Raw genomic sequence first — 19,206 nt, 5'->3', positions numbered from 1 at the left:
GGGGCCCGCTCGCGCCGCCAATCACACCGGCACAGAGGTAGTTTAAACCCCGTCGGCGGGAGAGGCCCGACAGCGGCGGGACTCCGGCCCATCGCGGGCTGGAGAATCGCCGCAGGGGATACGCCGATCGGCGATTCCCGTTCCCGCCGATTCCCGGGTGACGGAGAATTCCGGCCACGGCGGGGGCGGGATTTACGCCTCGGGCGATTCCCCGACTCTGCGGGGGGTCGGAGCATTCCGCCCATGGTCTCTAAAATTAAACTAGCAGTTTATGGAAAACAGGAATTTAATCCAGACATTCTACTTCATGATGCAGTTCATCAGTAGTCAGATCCCACGTGGCAATTTAGTGTGGATTTTTTTTTTAAGTCACGAGAAATACAATCACATTGTTAATGCATTGAAAGGCTGCTTTGTAACTCATTAGTTTATGCACTAAACTTTGCAATTTATTTCAAATGGCAGCAGATTTTCTGAAGCAAAAGTAGTCTAGATATTTCTATACTATAATTAAAAGTCCAAGTTTTGCATACCTGCGCACCCCTGGAATAGGACCTAAAGATCGTGCAGAACCTTCCTTGACCTGAAGTGTCCCTGAAACAAAGAAAACATTCATCAGCAATAACATTCTTTGAAAGCAATTACATCAATACTGATGTTAGAATTGATTACTGCCTGCTGTTGGGGTAAAACGCATAGATAGCAATAATTTAACAAATTCATTAAAACTTCTCTTTCGAGATGAGCTTTCAACTGAAGAGAATTATAGAAATTACTTGTATTTCACAAACTGGTATGCGATTGGATTTGTCACTGAGGCGCAATGAAAAGAATTGTTCTGCGTACAGTCCATACAGATCATTCCAAACATGAAGAACACAGGATATGATAAATACACAAAGTACAGACAGAGACATCGGGTGAAGCATACAGCAGCACTGTAGTGCTACTCAGTAGAGAAGATGTGTGGGGAAGAAGGTGTCATTAATAGTGGGGAAGAAGCTGTTTTTGAATCTATTAGTGCGAGTTCTCAGACTTTTGTATCTCCTGCCCGATGGAAAAGGTTGGAAGAGAGAAAAACCATGATGGGAAGGGTCTTTAATTATGCCCGCTTTCCAAAGGCAGCAGAAGGTGTAGAGAGTCAATGGATGGGGGACAGGTTTGCGTGATGCACTGGGCTGTGTTCACAACCCTCTGTAGTTTCTTACAGTCTTGGGAGGAGCAGTTGCTATAGGAAGCTGTGATGCAGCCAGATAGGATGTTTTCTGTGGTACATCTGTAAAAAACTGGTAAGAGTCAATGTGGACATGCCAAATTTTATTAGTTTCTTAAGGAAATATCGGTGCTCTTGTGCTTTCTTGGTCGTAGAATCACCGTGGGTGGACCAGGATAGACTGTTGGTGATGTGCACACCTAGGAATTTGAAGCTGTCAACCATCTCCATCTCGGCAACATTGAAGCAGACAGGGGTGTGTATGATACTTCGCTTCCTGAAGTCAATGGCCAGCTCCATAGTTTTGCTGCCATTGAGGGAGAGATTGTTGTCGTTACACCTCACCAGTAGGTTCGATCTCCCCCTGTACTCTTGACTCATCGTTGTTCGAGATCCGACCTACTACGGTTGTGCCATCAAACCTGTAGATGAAGTTGGAACCAAATTTTGCCATACAGTCACGTGTGTATAAGGAGTATAATTAGGGGGCTAAGTACACTGCCTTGCGGAGTCCCAGTATTGAGGACTATTGTGGAGGTGATGTTGTTCATCCTGAATGATTGTGGTCTATGGTCAGGAAGTCGAGGATTTTTTTGCAGAGGGAGGAGCCTTGTCCTAGGTTTTGGAGTTTTGATATGAGCTTGGCTGGGAATATGGTGTTGAAGGTGGAGCTGTAGTCAATGAACAGGAGTCTGATACTGGAGACCTTGCTGTTGAGATGCTCCAGGGATGAGTGTAGGGCCAGGGGGATAGAGTCTTCTGTGGATCGGTTGTAGCGGTATGCAAATTGCAGTGGATTCCATCTGGGAATATGCAGCTGATGTGTCTCATGACCAACCTCTCAAAGTACTTCATAATGATCAATGTCAAGGTCAACGGATGGTGGTGGTTGAGGTACGTTGCCTGGTTCTTCTTTGGCGGTATGATGGTGGTCTTCTTGAAGCAGGCGGGAACCTTGGAACGTGGGAGAGGTTGTTGAAGATGTCCGTGAACATACCCGGCTGTCGGTCCGCGGAGGATCTGAGGGCACGACCAGGGACCCCGTCAGGACCCGTTGCTGTCCGAGGGTTCACATTCAAGAGGGCTGATCTGACTTTGGAGGCTGAGACAGTCGGTATGGGTGTGTCCGAGGCTGCTGGGGCAGTTGACAATGGTTTGTTGATTTCCTGCTAGAAATGAGCATAGAATGCACTGTGTTCATTGGGGAGGGGTGTGCTGTTACTGCCGATTCTACTCAGCTTTGCTTTGTAGCCGATTGTATTGTTAGAGCCTTGCCACACCGACAAGAGTCCGTGCCATTAGTCTGTGACTCAAGTTTAGTCTGGTATAGTCTCTTGGTGTGCCCTATGGCTTTGCAGAAGTCATACCTAGATTCCTTGTATTGGTCAGGGTCACCCGCCTTGAACGCCTAAGACCTGGACTTCAGTAGGGAGTGATACACCCAGTTAAAGCATGGTTTCCGGTTGGGGAACGCACGCACTACCTTCTTTGGCACATAATCTTCTACACACTTACTGATGAAGTCGGAGACTGTGGTGGCACACCCATTTAGGTTGGTCACTGAGTTCTTGAATATGGACCAGTCCACTAACTCCAAGCAGTCGCTCAAGAGCTCTTCTGTTGCCTTGGACCAGCACTGCGTGACCTACTTAACCGGATTCTCCAGGAACAGGAATGTATTGGTGCAAATTTGGGAGTACACTCTTGAGGTTGGCCTGGTTGAAGTCCCCAGACACTATGAGCAAAGCCTCCGGGTATTCTGTCTCATTGTTATTTATAGCGGTGTACAATCAAGCCTTCTTCACCTCCGCTTAGGGTGGGATGTAGATCGCCATGATGATGGCAGAAGTGAACTCCCTTGGAAAGTAGTATAGATGGCACTTCACAGTCAGGTATTCCAGGTCCAGGGAGCAGTAGTTCACCAGGGTTGCAACGATCGAGCACCAGGAGGTGTTGAGGAGGCAAACCCCTCCACCCTTCGCTTTGTCCGATGAAGTCGTGTGGTCCATCTAATGTATTGAGGAGCCGTCAGGTTGTATGGCCCAGTCCAGTGAGGCAGGAGTGAGCCACGCCTGTGTGAAGCGGAGCACACCGCAGTCTCTTACTTCCCTCTGAGAGGAAAGTCTAGCATTTTTATTTTTTTAAATAAGTTTTATTAAAATTTTCACAAAATATAAACAAAACAATACTAACAATATAAAGCAAACAACCATAGTAAAAACCAAAGAACAAGAACCAACCCCCCCCCCCCCCCCCCCCCCCCCCCCAGTAACTACAAATACAGGAAAAAGAAAACAACAAAAGGGAAAGAGCCAACACCCGCCCCATCCAACAAACCCATGTACACAATTCTCCCTCCCACCGAACCAAACCCACCGCCCCCCTCCGCCCGGGTTGCTGCTGCTGCCGGCCTATTTCCCTACCGTTCCGCCAAGAAGTCCAGGAAAGGCTGCCACCGCCTGAAGAACCCTTGCACCGACCCTCTCAGGGCGAATTTCACCCTCTCCAACTTAATGAATCCCGCCATGTCATTGATCCAGGCCTCCACGCTTGGGGGCCTCGCATCCTTCCACTGAAGCAAAATCCTACGCTGGGCTACTAGGGACGCAAAGGCCAGAACACCGGCCTCTTTCGCCTCCTGCTCTCTCGGCTCCGCTGCTACCCCAAATATCGCGAGTCCCCAGCCTGGCTCAACCCTGGATCCTACCACCCTCGTCACCGTGCTTGTTACCCCATTCCAGAAGTCCCCCAGCGCTGGGCATGCCCAGAACATATGGGCATGGTTCGCTGGGCTCCCCGAGCACCTAGTACACCTATCCTCGCTCCCAAAGAACCTGCTCATCCTCGTCCCAGTCACTGTTGCAGCACTTTGAACTATATGAGGCTAAGCCTCGCACAAGAAGAGGAGGAGTTCACCCTTCCCAGGGCATCCGCCCACGTCCCCTCCTCAATCTCCTCACCGAGCTCTTCTTCCCATTTGCCCTTCAGCTCTTCCACCGAGGCCTCATCCACCTCCTGCATAACATGGTACACGTCCGAAATCTCCCCTCCTCCAACCCACACCCCCGAGAGCACCCTGTCCCGAACCCCCCACGGGGGCAACACTTGCCGTCTGGCAACGCCCTAACCTGCATGTACCTGAACATGTTCCCCGGGGGGAGCCCAAACTTCCTCTCCAACTCACCCAGGCTCGCAAACCTCCCATCTACAAACAGGTCCCTCAACCTCCTAATACCTGCCCTGTGCCAACTGAGAAACCCACCATCGGCTACCCGGGACAAACTGGTGGTTCCCCCGTATTGGGGACTCCATCGAGCCCCCCACCTCCCCCCATGCCGTCTCCATTGCCCCCAAATTTTCAGGGTACCCACCACCACCGGGCTCGTAGTATACCTCGTTGGAGGGAGCAGCAACAGCGCCGTTACCAGCGCCTCCAGGCTCGTATTCACACAGGACGCCATCTCCATCCTCTTCCATGCTGCCCCCTCCCCGTCCATTACCCACTTATGCACCATTGCTGTGTTGGCAGCACAGTAATACCCACACAGGTTGGGCAGCGCCAGCCCCCCCCCCCCCCCCCCCCCCCCCCCCCCCATCCCTGCCCCGCTCCAAAAACACTCTTCTCACCCTCGGGGTCCCATGTGCCCGTGATGCTCCTGTTGACCCTCCTAAAAAAGGCCTTCGGGATAAGGATGGGGAAGCACTGGAACAGGAACAAGAACCTCGGGAGCACCGTCATCTTGACGGACTGCACCCTACCCGCCAGCGGTAACATATCCCACCTTTTAAACTCCTCCTCCATTTGCTCCACCAGCCTTGTGAGGTTAAGCTTGTGCAGGGCCCCCCAGCTCCTAGGTACCTAAAGCTCCTCCCTGCCTGCTTCAGTGGGAGCCTACCAATCCCCTCCTCCTCATCCCCCGGGTGCACAACGAACAGCTCACTCTTACCCAGGTTGAGCTTATACCCAGAAAAGCCCCCAGATTCGCCGAGAATCCTCATCACCTCCGGCATTCCCCCCCACCGGGTCCGCCACATACAGCAACAGGACGTCCGCATAAAGCGACACTCGATGCTCCTCCCCACCCCGCACCAGGCCCCTCCAGTTCCCCGACTCCCTCAGTGCCATGGCCAGGGGTTCAATTGCCAACGCAAAGAGCAAGGGGGACAGGGGACACACCTGTCTCGTCCCCCGGTGCAGCCAAAAGTACACCGACCTCCTCCTGTTCGTGGCTACACTCGCCATCGGGGCCTCATAGAGCAGCCTCACCCAACGGACAAACCCCTCCCCAAACCGTTCCAACACCTCCCACAGATACCCCCACTCAACCCTATCAAAGGCTTTCTCCACGTCTAATGCCACCACTATCTCCGCCTCCCCTTACACAGCTGGCATCATAATGACATTCAGAAGCCTTTGTATGTTGGTTTTCAACTGCCTTCCCTTTACAAACCCCGTCTGGTCCTCGTGAATGACCCCCGGCACACAATCCTCTATCCTTGTAGCTAAGATCTTCGCCAACAGCTTGGCGTCTACATTTAGCAGCGAGATCAGCCTATATGACCCACACTGCAGGGGGTCCTTGTCCCGCTTAAGGATCAAGGAAATCAGCGCCCGTGACATTGTTGGGGGCAAAGCCCCCCCCTCCCATGCCTCGTTAAAGGTCCGAACCAACAGGGGGCCCAACAGGTCCTCATACATTTTATAAAATTCGGCCGGAAACCCATCCGGCCCCGGCGCCTTCCCCGACTGCATGCTGCCAATCCCAGTGACCAGCTCCTCCAGCTCAATCGGCGCCCCCAGTCCCTCCACCTGCCCCGCCTCCACCTTCGGAAATCGTAGCTTGTCCAAGAAGCGCCCCATTCCCCCCACCGGTGGTTCAGACCGGTACAATTCCCCATAAAAGTCCCTAAAGACCCCATTAACGTCTGTCCCCCTCCGCACCACCTTCCCATCTCTATCCATCACTCCCCCAATCTCCCTGGCCGCATCTCGCTTTCGGAGCTGGTGTGCCGGCATCCTACTCGCCTTCTCCCCGTATTCATACACCGCTCCCTGTGCTTTCCTCCACTGAGCTTCCGCCTTTCTGGTGGTCAGTAGATCGAACCTGGCCTGAAGGCTACGCCACTCCCCCAGCAATCCCCCAGCAATCCCTCCTCCGGAGCCTCCGCATATCTCCTGTCCACCCTCACCATCTCCCCCACCAACCTCTCCCTCTCTCTCTGCTCTCCCCTCTCCCTATGGGTTCGGATGGAAATCAACTCCCCGCTAATCACCGCCTTCAATGCCTCCCAGACCATCCCCACTCGGACCTCCCCGTTATTGTTGGCCTCTAGGTACCTCTCGATATAACCCCGGACCCTCCCGCCCACCTCCTCGTCTGCCAGCAGCCCCACCTCCAAACGCCACAGCGGGCGCTGGTCCCTCTCCTCCCGCCCGAGATCCACCCAGTGCGGGGCATGATCCGAAATGGCTATGGCAGAGTATTCGGCATCCTCCACCCTCGAAACCAGCCCCCTGCTCAGGACAAGAAAAAAAAAGAAGAAAAAATAAAAATAAAAAATCGATCCTGGAATAGGCCTTATGCACGTGGGAGAAAAACGAGTACTCCCTGGCCCTTGGCCTCGCAAACCTCCAGGGATCCACCCCTCCCATCTGATCCATAAACCCCCTCAACACCTTAGCCGCCGCCGGCCTCCTACCCATCCGGGACCTGGATCGATCCAATGGGGGATCCAGCACCGTGTTGAAGTCCCCCCCATGATCAGGCCCCCCGCCTCCAGATCCGGAATGCGGCCCAACATGCGCCGCATAAACCCCGCATAGTCCCAGTTCGGGGCGTAAACATTCGCCAGCACCACCCGCTCCCCCTGCAGCTTACCACTCACCATCACATACCTCCCGCCACTGTCAGCCACCACATTTGACGCCTCAAACGACACCCTCTTTCCCACCAGGATCGCCACCACCCCGATTCTTCTCATCCAGCCCTAATGAAATTCTTGGCCCACCCATCCCTTCCTCAGTCGAACCTGGTCCGCCACCTTCAGGTGCGTCTCTTGAAGCATGGCCACATCCGCCTTCAGCCCCTTCAAATGCGTAAACACCCGGGCCCGCTTGGCCGGCCCGTTCAGCCCCCTCACATTCCAAGTTATCAGCCGGATCATCGGGCTCCCCGCCCCCCTCCCAAGTAGCCATAACCCATCCCCTGCCGCCACTGGCCAGCGCCCCCCGCTCGGCCTGTTCCCCACGGCGGCAACCCCCCCCCCCAGCATACTCCAGCTCCTTCCTGGCCATTTCAGCAGCAACCCGGTAGCCCCCCCCCCCATGAGCCAGCTAACTTCTGCTGCAAGTCTAGCATTAAGCTCGTCTAGCTTCTTTTCAATCGCTTAGACATTGCCAGGAGTTTGCTGGGTAGAGGAGACTTGAAACCACGTTGTTTTAGCCTCACCCGCAGACAAATGCCCTGCTGTTTCCCAACTATTGAAATTATTAATATTTTTACATTTGTACGTGAATTTATGGAATTTTGTGTCACAAACTTTTCAAACTGCTTCATTCAATTAGGTGCAATAAACATCACCAGGGAGACGGTATTGAATAAACTGATGAGATTAAAGGTAGATAAGTCTCTGGGACCTGATGGCCTGTATCCTAGGGTATTAAGGGAGGTGGCAGCAGAGATAGTGGATGCATTGGTTATGATATTTCAGAATTTCCTGGAATCGAGAAGGGTCCCAGAGGATTGGAAACACGCTAATGTGACGCCCCTATTCAAAAAGGGAGAGGCGCAAAAAGTAACAAACTAGACTGGTTAGCTTGACCTCTGGTGGGGAAGTTGCTGGAATCAATCATTAAGGAGGAAATGACTGAACATATGGAAAGACGAAACTCAATTCACCATCGTCAGCATGGTTTTATGAAGGCCAAGTCATGTTTGACAAACTTGTTCCGAGTTCTTTGAGGACGTAACCAGCAAGGTGGATAATGGGGAATCTGTGGATGTGGTATATCTAGACTTACAGAACGAGTTTGACAAGGTGCCGCATAAAAGACTGATCCAGAAAATGAGATTGCAGGGGTTTAGCGGTAAATTGAGTTGAGGATTGCCTGACTGACAGAAAGCAGAGGGTTGGGCTAAATGGGTCCTTCTCTGGCTGGTGAACTGCAACTAGCAGGGTGCTGCAGGGGTCAGTCCTCGGACCTCAACTGTTTACAATCTATATAAATGATCTGCAAGCAGGGACAGTGTTACATAGCAAAATGTGCGGATAATATTAAAAGAGGTGGGAAAGCAGGTGAAAAAGCAGGCAGTGAAGAGGAGATTAAAATTTTACAGATGGATATAGATAGGCTAGGAGATTGGGCCAAAATTTGGCAGATGGAGTTTAATGTAGATAAGTGTGTGGTCATCCATTTTTGCAGTAAAAATACGAAGGCAAGCTAAATGAGCAGATTCAAAATGCATCTAGGCAGAGAAATTGGAGTGTCTTTGTTCATGAATCGCAGAAAGTCAGTATACAGGTAAAGCCTGGAACCAAAAAGGCAAATGGAAGGCCAACACGGTACCTTGGTGATCAGCGCTGTTGCCCCACAGCGCCGAGGACCCGGGTTCGATCCTGGCCCCAGGTCACTGCCCGTGTGGAGTTTACATTCTCCCAGTGTCTGCATGGGTACCACCCCCACAACTCAAATGTGCAGGGTAGGTGGATCGGCTAAATTGCCCCTTAATTAATTAATTAAATTAATAAATACATACATTAATAAAAAGGCAAATGGAATGTCAGCGTTTATTGCAAAAGGACTGAGGGAGTGTAAAAGTAGAGAAGTGTTGTTGCAATTGTGTAGGGGAGGCAGTTCAGAGGAAATTTACCAGATTGATTCTGGGGATGAAAGGGTTGACATTCAAGGGGAGATTAAACAGTTTAGAACATAGAACATTACAGCGCAGTACAGGCCCTTTGGCACTCGATGTTGCGCCGTCCTGTGAAACCCCTCTGAAGTCCCTCTACACTATTCCCTTATAGTCCATATGCCTATCCAATGACCATTTGAATGCGTTTAGTGTTGGCGAGTCCACTACTGTTGCAGGCAGGGCATTCCATGCCCTTACTACTCTCCGAGTAAAGAACCTACCTCTGACATCTGTTCTATATCTATCTCCCCTCAATTTAAAGCTATGTCCCCTCGTCCTGGACATCACCATCCGAGGAAACAGGCTCTCAATGTCCACCCTATCAAATCTTCTGATCATCTTGTATGCCTCAATTAATTCACCTCTTAACCTTCTTCTCTCCAACGAAAACAGCCTCAAGTCCTTCAGCCTTTCCTCACATGATCTTCCCTCCATACCAGGCAACATTCTTGTAAATCACCTCTGTACCCTTTCCAATGCTTCCACATCCTTCCTATAATGTGGCGACCAGAACTGCACGCACTACTCCAAATGCGGCCGCACCAGAGTTTTGTACAACTGCCTCATGGCTCCGAAACTCAATTCCTCTACCAATAAAAGCTAACACACCGTACGCCTTCTTAACAACCCTCTCAACCTGGGTGGCAACTGTCAGGGATCGATGGACATGGACACCGAGATCTCTCTGCTCGTCCACACTACCAAGAATCTTACCATTAGCCCAGTACTCTGTCTTCCTGTTATTCCTTCCAAAATGAATCACCTCACACTTTTCTGCATTAAACTCAATTTGCCACCTGTCAGCCCAGCTCTGCAGCTTATCTATGTCCCTCTGTAACTTGTAACATCCTTCTGCACTGTCCACAACTCCACCGACTTTAGTGTCATCTGCAAATTTACTCACCCATCCTCCAGGTCATTTATAAAAATGACAAACAGCAGCGGCCCCAAAACAGATCCTTGTGGTACACCACTAGTAACTGGACACCAGTCAGAACATTTCCCATCAACCACCACCCTGTGTCTTCCATCAGCTAGCCAATTTCTGATCCAACCTGCTAAATCACCCCGAATCCCATGCCTCTGTATTTTCTGCAATAGCCTACCGTTGGGAACCTAATCAAACGCTTTACTGAAATCCATATACACCACATCAACTGCTTTACCCTCATCCACCTGTTTGGTCACGTTCTCAAAGAACTCAATGAGGTTTGTGAGGCACGACCTACCCTTCACAAAACCATGTTGACTATCTCTAATCAAATTATTCCTTTCCAGATGATTATACATTCTATCTCTTATAAACCTTTCCAATACTTTTCCCACAACAGAAGTAAGGCTCACTGGTCTATAGTTACCGGGGTTATCTCTACTCCCCATGAGTTTGGGCTCATACCCGCTGCAGTTTAGAAGGATGAGAGGGGATCTGATCGAGGTATATCAAATACTGAAAGGGATTGATAAAGTAGACATAGACCAAATGTTTTCCCTTATTGGGGCAATCTAGAACGAAAGGTCACAGATATAGGTTGAGAGGTGTTAGATTTAAAACAGAGATGAGGAGAAATTACTTCTCACAGAGGGCGGTAAATTTGTGGAGCTTGCTGCCCCATAGTCCGGTTGAATCAGAGCCATTAAATGGATTTGAGACCAGGAAGAAATCAGCCATGATCTGATTGAATGGTGGCGAAGGCTCGAAGGGCTGAATTGCTTACTTCTGCTCTTAATTTCTATACTCCTATGTTCATTTGTCCAGGTAACGGAGTTGGGCTATTGCATGGACGCAAAAGCCAATAAGCATCAGCAACATCCCCACAAAAATGCAATAAAATGATCAGGAAATTAACCCACAATGCCCGCAGATCCCTGGCTATGGCCTCCGGTCACTTGTTACACTGGTACTCAGCTATTAACTCGATTGGTGTTGGATGGGAGTACGGGCTCTGCTGTTTGGATATGCAGGGTCTTGATCTTGTCAGCTGCTTCCTCCTCTCGCTTACCTCCCACATATCGCAACCAGCATCCAATCAAATTTCCAACTCAACTCAGTTTCGGCCCATCACTAGCAACTAGGCGAATTTTAATCCTCCAAAACAGGACAATATGGGTGCGGTGGAATGTTTAAACATCTCAAGGAAGACCATAACCTGCCTTAAACTGGCCAATTTCAGTTTCAATGGAAACAGGTTGGCTATTTCGGTATTATAAGAAGAGGGTGTGCATCTCAGATTTAATTTGGCTTGCCAGTCTCCTAATCCTCAGGAAAACCAGCAGCTAAAAGGAAGAGAGGCCTACTGGACACAACAGTGAATCAACTTTCTGCTCAACTGCTGAATCCAGCTTACCTGTTTCCAATCATTTCCCCATCCATACCCCATCATCCCAATAACCCCCAACTCCCATCTGCCCACAGGCCTTCACACCAACTTTCTCAAATTCCAATGCTAACAAAGTTTTACTAGTTCAATATTTAGGTGATGAATTATACGGAGTTTGCCCATTAAAGACACAAAAAATTTACATTGTTAATTCTTAAAAACCAATATTTGTAAATCAGTTTAAGCATACAATAAACAAGATATTCTAATATAGGAAACAGTTCCACAATAATCTTCATACTGATCTCGCTAAGGCCATTATTAAGCCATTTAGAGACAATATTTTATCTACAAAAAATGTATAACACACACTATGGCAGCAATTGGCAGCAGAGGCATTCACCCCGAACACTGATGCTTTACCTTTCCCAAGAGAAACATAGTTTTGTGCTAAATGTGATACCTGGAGTAGGGATGTGCCTTTAACTTTAATAGATCATCGGCTAATGAATACTGTCCAGTTCCATATTAAGAAGTCGTACCACACCAGGTTAAAGTCCAAAGGTTTATTGGAATGTAGCTCCTTCATCAGGTGAGTCTCACCTGATGAAGGAGCCACGCTCCGAAAGCTGGTGATTCCAAATAAACCTGTTGGACTTTCACCTGGTCTTGTAAGATTTCTTACTGTGCCCACCCCAATCCAACGCCCCAATCCAACAGTTCTATATGACATGGTATTTCTGGCCCATTAAAAATAGATCAAACTGTATTCAATTTCCTGTCATTATCAAAGAATAAAGAACAATACAGCACAGGAACAGCCACTTCGGTCCTCCAAGGCTGTACCCGTCCTAACTATGTATTTGTCAAGATGCCTTTTGAATGCTGTTAATGTACCTGCTTCCACAACCTCTCCAGGCAATATGTTCCAGGCACTCACCACCCTCTGCGTAAAAAACCTGCCTCGCACGTCTCCTCTAACCCTTGCCCCATGGACCTCAAACCTATGCCCCCTGGTGAATGACCCCTCCACCCTGGGAAAGAGTGCCTTCCCATCCACCCTATCCATGCCCCTCATAATTTTGCAGATCTATCAGGTCACCCCTCAATGTCTGTTGTTCTAATGAAAACAGTCCGAGTCTATTCAGCCTCTCCGCATAGCTAACACCCTCCAGACCAGGCAACATCCAGGTAAACCTCCTCTACACCCTCTCCAAAGCCTCCACATCCTTCTGGTTGTGTGGTGACCAGAATTGAGCACAATATTCCAAGTGGGGCCTTACCAAGATTCAACTGCAGCATGACTGCCAATTTTTATACTTGATGCCCTGTCCTATGAAGGCAAGCATTCCGTATGTTTTCTTGACTACCTTGTCTACTTGTGTTGCCACTTTTAGAGATCTGTGGGCCTGCACATCCACTGACTTTCTATATTCCTAAGAGTTTTGCCATTTACAGTACATTTCCCCTCTCTGTTAGATCCACCAAAATGCATTACCTTATATTTGTCTGGATTAAACTCCATTTGCCAAGGCTCCAACCTATGTATGTCCTGCTGCATCCTCTGACAATCCTCAACACTATCATTTGAATTTCTTTGCGTTCATGTGGAGAAACTAAACAAACTTATATAATCCTTTGTCACGTTATTACATGCTACCAACTCATTTTAAGGAACTTCAATATTCTTGATCGACCCTACACATTTTCAGTGAAATCCCTGAAGAACGTGTGTCACTGTCTTGTGATGTCATAACCTCTTTTTCAAGGAGCATTTTCCATCTTAACTCTGCTGCTATACCTTATTAGCCATTTCTTCGCATCTTTGCTGCCATTTGTGCCTGATGAACAGCACTGATAAAAAAAGCTCTGGGAAAGTGTCGTAGACAGGAGTTTTAGACACATGTTTACACCCAAGGTGCAAGAAGATAGATGGGTGCCCACATGAAGGGGCAGGCAGTCAGTGCAGGAATCCCCTATGATTTTGGATACTGTTGGGAGGAATGGCCTTTCGGGGAAACAGCAGCAGCAGCCAGAGTAGCGGCAACACTGCTGGCTCTGTTGTTAAGTATGGATGGACAAAGCACAGAACAGCAATAGTTATAGGACTCTATTGTCAGGGGCACAGACAGGTGCTTCTGTGGAGATGAAAGACACTCCAGGATGGTATGTTACCTCCCTGGTGCAGGATCCAGGATGTCTCCGAATGGGCAGGGGCCATGCTGAAGGGGGAGGGGGAACAGCCAGACAGCGTGGTACATATCGGTACTAACGACATAGGCAGGAAGAGTGACGAGGTCCTGCAGCAGGAGTTAAGGGAGTTATATAGAAAGTTTTAAAAACAGGACTGCTGGGGTTGTAATATCAGGATTACTCCCTGTGCCATGCGTCAGTGAGGCTAGCAATAAGGATAGTACAGCTAAACATGTGGCAAAACAGCTGGTGTCGATGGGAAGGTTTCAGATATCTGGACCACTGGGATCTCTTCCGGGGCAGATGGGACCTGTACAAGAAGGATGTATTTAAACTGGAGGGGCAGAAACTTCCTGGGCGTAAAACAGCCGTGAAGAAGGGGGCTGATGAAGGTTCGCCGTCGAGTGGAAGAGTCGGCTCAAGAACCGGAACTTGACAAACTGTTCACAAAGCACATGGAGGTGATTAGGAAGGAGATGGTGGCGGTATTGAAGTATTGAAGTGCTGGTGGAGGAGGCGATTGTCCCGGTGAGGGTGGTGGTATCGAGAACATCGGTCGAGGTGCGGGAGCAGGGTGAGACACTGAAGGAAGTGGAACAGGCACTGCCGCAACAGTGATCCAACTCACCTCGGTTGATAAGGTGCTGCAGAGGGTGGTGGAGGCCAACAAGGGTCTGCGAGCCAAAATGGAGGACTTGGAAAACAGATCTAGGCGGCAAAATCTGAAGATCGTGGGTCTGCCCAAAAGAGTGGAGGACCCGAGGCCGATGGAGTATTTTGCCAAGAGTTTCGTGGAGCTTTGGGTGGGGGGGGTTCTCTCTTGGATCGGGCTCAGAGGACGTGGAGGCCTATACAAAAGGCGAATAAGCCGCTAAGAGCAGTGACTATTTGTTTCCGTAGGTACCGCGTGAAGGAGAAGGCTCTCTGTTGGGCAAAGCAGAAGCGGGAGGTGCTGTGGGCTGGAGCTGGTATACTTATATAGCAGGACTTTACTGTGGAGTGGTGAATGGCCTTCGGTCGAGTGAGGCCAGCACTGCATAACAGCAAGGTGCGGTGCGGCATAGTGTATCCAGATAAGTTGAGGGTGACCTGCAAATCCGAAGACTTTTACTTTGAGACGGTGGAAGCGGCAGATGTGTTTGTGAAGGCAGAAGGACATGGGACAGACTTGAGAAATGGGACTGATGATTGCTCTTGTACTGAAGGTAGGGGGTTTATAGGAGTGTGTGTAGCTTTATTTTTTTTTCACTACATGTTGGTATATGTGCTAAATGAGTCGACAAGGCAAGAGTTGGGATTTTCTTTTGCAATGATGTGTTCACACTGGAGTTGTGTGTTAAAGGGGATTCCTTTGTTTTCTTGGGATCGGTTAGGGGGGAGGGGATTGGAGGGGAGTGGAGGCCGGGGCAGGGGCCTCCACACTGGCTGGTGTAAGCTGGCCAGTGAACGGGAGTGTGGTGGGGGTAGGGCTGCAGCCATCAGAACTTGGTAGAACAGGTTTCGATGAGCCGAGGCAGGGTGAAAAGTTGGGGAAGGGGACCAATACTGGGTGAGGTGTTTTCGAGAGGAAGTGGACAGGAGGAGTCTGGGAGGGTTCTACAATTCATGGATGTCATTCATTATACACTTTCGGGGATTGGATGGCCTTGAATATTAGCGGAGGGTGGGGCTGACTATCTATATTAATGGTGACTATGGGCTATTCCTGATTCCTTTTTGTTTTTTATTTGATGTTTATGTTGTCATGCGGGCTGTTGTTTGGGGGTTGGTGGGAGGATGGGATGTTTTTTTAAAAAATCCTGGGCATGATGTTTGTTAGTGTCATACGGGAGGGTAGAAAGAAAGAGAGAGAGGGGAAGAGAGAGGGGAAGAGAAGGGCAGCACGGTGGTGCAATGGTTAGCACTGCTGCGTCACGGCACCGAGGTCCCAGGTTCGATCCTAACTCTGTGTCACTTCCACAACCCAAAGATGTGCAATGTTGGTGGATTGGCCGCACTAAATTGTCTCTTAATTGGAAAAAATGAATTGGGTACTCTAAATTTATAAAAAAAGAGGGGAAGAGAGAGAGAGAGAGATTGAGAGAGAGAGAGAGGATGACTCGGAGGAAGAGCAAACAGGGCGATGTTGCTGAACACAGTGGAACTGGTGGTCTCAAGTGCATTTGTTTCAATGCGAGAAGTATAACAGATAAGGAAGATGAACTTAGAATTTGGATTAGTATTTGGACTTGGTTGAAGGAGGGACCGGTTTGGTAGTTAAACATTCCAGGGTTTAGATGTTTCAGGTGGCATAGAGGGGTATGTAAAAATGAGTGGGGGAGTTGCACTACTGGTTAAGGAGAATATTAGAGCTGGACTGTGGGAGGACACCTCAGAGGGCTCATGCAGGGAGGCAATACGTGTCGAGCTCAGGAATAGCAAAGGTGCAGTCACAATGTTGGGGGTTTACTACAGGCCTCTCAACAGCCAGCAGGAGGTAGAGGAGCAGATATGTAGGCAGATTTCAGAAAGGTGTAAAAGCAACAAGCTTGTTGTGGTGGGTGATTTTAACTTCCCCTATATCGACTGAGACTCACTTAGTACTAGGAGCTTGGATGAGGCAGAATTTGTAAGGTGCATCCAGGAGGGCTTCTTGAAACAATATGTAGATAGTCCAACTAGGGAAGGGGCTGTACTGGACCTGGTATTGGGGAATTTGCCCGGTCATGTGGTTGAACCTTCAGTAGGGGAGCATTTTGGGAACAGTGACCATAATTCCATAAGTTTTAAGAAATCCAGGAAATTATAGGCCGGGGAGCCAATTTTCAGTGGTAGAGAAATTATTGAAGATGATCCTAAGGGACAGGATTTACTCACAATTGGAAACAAATGGACTTATTTGCGATAGGCAGCATGGTTTTGTGAAGGGGAGTTCATGACTCACTAATTTGAGAAGAGTTTTTTGAGAAAGTGAATAAGATGATTGATGAAGGAAGCGCGGTGATGTTGTCTACATGGACTACAGTAAAGCTTTTGTCAAGGTCCCTCACGGCCGACTAGTACAAGAGGTGAAGTCACACTGGATCGGAGATGAACTGGTAAAATGGATGCAGAAATCGCTCGGTCATAGAAAAGCAGAGGATAGCGGTGGAAGATCACCACACTTCAAGTGGGGGGCAAGGTTGAGAAGACGGGACTTCATGAATAACCTCAGCTGGTGCGGGAATTGAACCCGTGCTGCTGACTTTGTTCTGTAGCAAAAACCAACTGTCTAGCCCACCTGAGCTAAGCCATATATGGAGATTGGGCAGGGAGGTGAAGTTGAAGTCCAAGATCAGACAGAATCGGACTGAATGGCAGATGGACCATATGGTTTATTCCTGCTTCTATTTCTTGGGTTCTTGTTTCCACTGTGCATTGCTAGGAATCTGCATGCAGGAAGTCCTCCCATTCGCCTTCCAATGCCTCCCCATCTTCATCCCATGGTCCCTCCTCAAGCGGATCAACAAAATCACTGTGGGCTTCGTGTGTGTGTGTGTGTGGGGGGGGGGCAAGTCCCCACACGTGAAGAGGGCAACGCTCGAGCGGAGCTCGGGGGGATGGTGGGCTGGCGCTGCCGAACTTCAGCAACCACCACTGGGCGGCCAATACAGCCATGGTGAGGTGGCGGCTGGTGGGGGGAGCCAGCGTGGGTGCGCATGGAGGCAGCCTCCCGCAAGGGCGCAAGTCTGGGGGCGCTGGCAACAGCGCCTCTGCCGCCAGCGCGACACTCCACCAGCCCAGCGGCGACGGCGGTCCTGAGAGTCTGGGCCAGCGGAGGAGACATGCGGGAGCAGAGGGGACACCGGCATGGTCCCCAATCTGCGACAACTGTCTGCCCTAGGGAAGGATGGACGGGGGGCTCCGAACCTGGCGAAGAGCGGGGATTGAGAGGAAGCTCCCCGACTATGAGGGCGTCAAAGGAGAAGCCCGCATTGGCGGGGGGGGAAATAAATTCCGACATCTGCAGGTGCGGGACCCTCCGTGAAGGCGGGTACCAACCCCCCCCCAGCTCCTGCCGCCAAGGGGGGACCCAGGACAGGGCGGCCCCCAGAGGATGGATAGGAGAGGGGAACGTCTCAGACATACACAAAGAGCCCATGGACTCGGAGGAGACACAGACCGAGGAGCCGAAGCAAAAGTGGGAGGAGGAGCTGGGGGGAGAGCCAGAGGAGGGCCACCAGGCATAAGAGCCGGGCAGGGTCAACGCGACCGCATCATGTGCCAGGCTCAGCCCGATCCAATTCAAGGTCATTCACCAGGCCCACATGACAGTGGCCCGGATGAGCAGACTCTTTGGGGTGCTAGCAGAGATGAATCAAGGTCAGATGGCAAGAATCATAGGCTAGATTTTACACTCCCCTGCTGCTCAGTTTAAAAGCGAGCAAACACACAAAACACAGTTGCAGGCTGCCTACCTGCCCACTCCAGTGCAATTTTACCAGAGGCAAAGGTCGCTCATGGGTTTCATGGTGCTGCCATTGTGATTTGATCAGCGGCAAAGAGGCCAGTGCCAAATTCCCCAATCTGGTAGGCTTCCTTACACAAGTGATGGGACAGCCCCTCCTTAATGGACACATCAGTGCCTTCCCCAAGGTGCGAGCCCTAATTTCTCCTCCCCCTCCCAGCCCCCACCCTTGCCAGACTCAGCCAACCAATGAGTCATTAAATAGCTGTCTGGCAGCTGACCTTTACCTGGGTAAGTACTACTACTCCCTGTAAAATCTAGCCAAGGTTTCAAATACTGAGATTCTCTTCATGACTTACATTCCCAGCACGCTCAATCTGAAGGGAGCTCAGATAAAATGGGCTACTCATGTTCCCAGAATAAGCCAAAAGTAGATCTTTCTACAGCAAGCTAATTCAAGGGAAATACTCAAAGCGAAGTCAGAAAAGGTGCTTCAAGGCTCACAAGAGTTTCAACATTTCCTGAGACCATGCACAGAATCATTCTATAGAAGAAGTTGTCTTCAAAAAGGCATCGTCTCCCATCAACAGAATACGGTGCACTTGACAATGGAAAATATAAGTCCAGAGCCCACGTGCACTTCTTCCACACCAGCAATACAGCACATAAAGCATGCAACATATTTTTTCATGCTTAAATTGATCCTTTATCTAACATATTTCATCTGAAACTTAATGAATTTTAACTAATGTCACAGTCATCTCAACTACAAAGAGCCAAATATACAGTGAAAGGTGAACAAGACAGTGAGAGCAAGAGACTAAAATTAACTTGGATCTGCCATTGATGCCTTGCTGGGTTCATTGATACTTAAGTGGTTGGAGCATCTTCCTTTCATGCAGGGTGACTTGTGCTATTGTATATCCACCTGTATTATAGCATAATACAAGAGTGTAATAATTCCTTCCTTGTAAACTAAACCGAGAATTTGCGATTCATGAGCACATTTGATATTTATGGGATGGATGAAGCAAACATTTATAAGGACAAAGGTACACATGAAGTAAAATACTTAATTTGATAGCATAGTGAACATACAGCATAGCAATTAACAATCATCCATCTATTCTCACTTGATTAAGC

The 19,206-nt window shown here is 49.4% G+C and overlaps 1 protein-coding gene across 1 annotated transcript in view; it reads right to left on the bottom strand.

Moving 5' to 3' along the window:
- The window catches only part of rab40c (RAB40c, member RAS oncogene family), a 142,676-nt gene that overhangs the window by 29,984 nt on the left and 93,486 nt on the right, over positions 1-19,206 (bottom strand). The window contains exon 3 of the mRNA XM_038820438.1: positions 534-594. Coding sequence (XP_038676366.1) covers positions 534-594 — 61 coding nt within the window. The remainder of the gene's footprint in view (positions 1-533; positions 595-19,206) is intronic.

This window comes from Scyliorhinus canicula, chromosome 15, assembly GCF_902713615.1.
Source record: "Scyliorhinus canicula chromosome 15, sScyCan1.1, whole genome shotgun sequence".
Taxonomy (NCBI): domain Eukaryota; kingdom Metazoa; phylum Chordata; class Chondrichthyes; order Carcharhiniformes; family Scyliorhinidae; genus Scyliorhinus; species Scyliorhinus canicula.
This window is presented reverse-complemented; position numbering and strand designations above follow the sequence as displayed.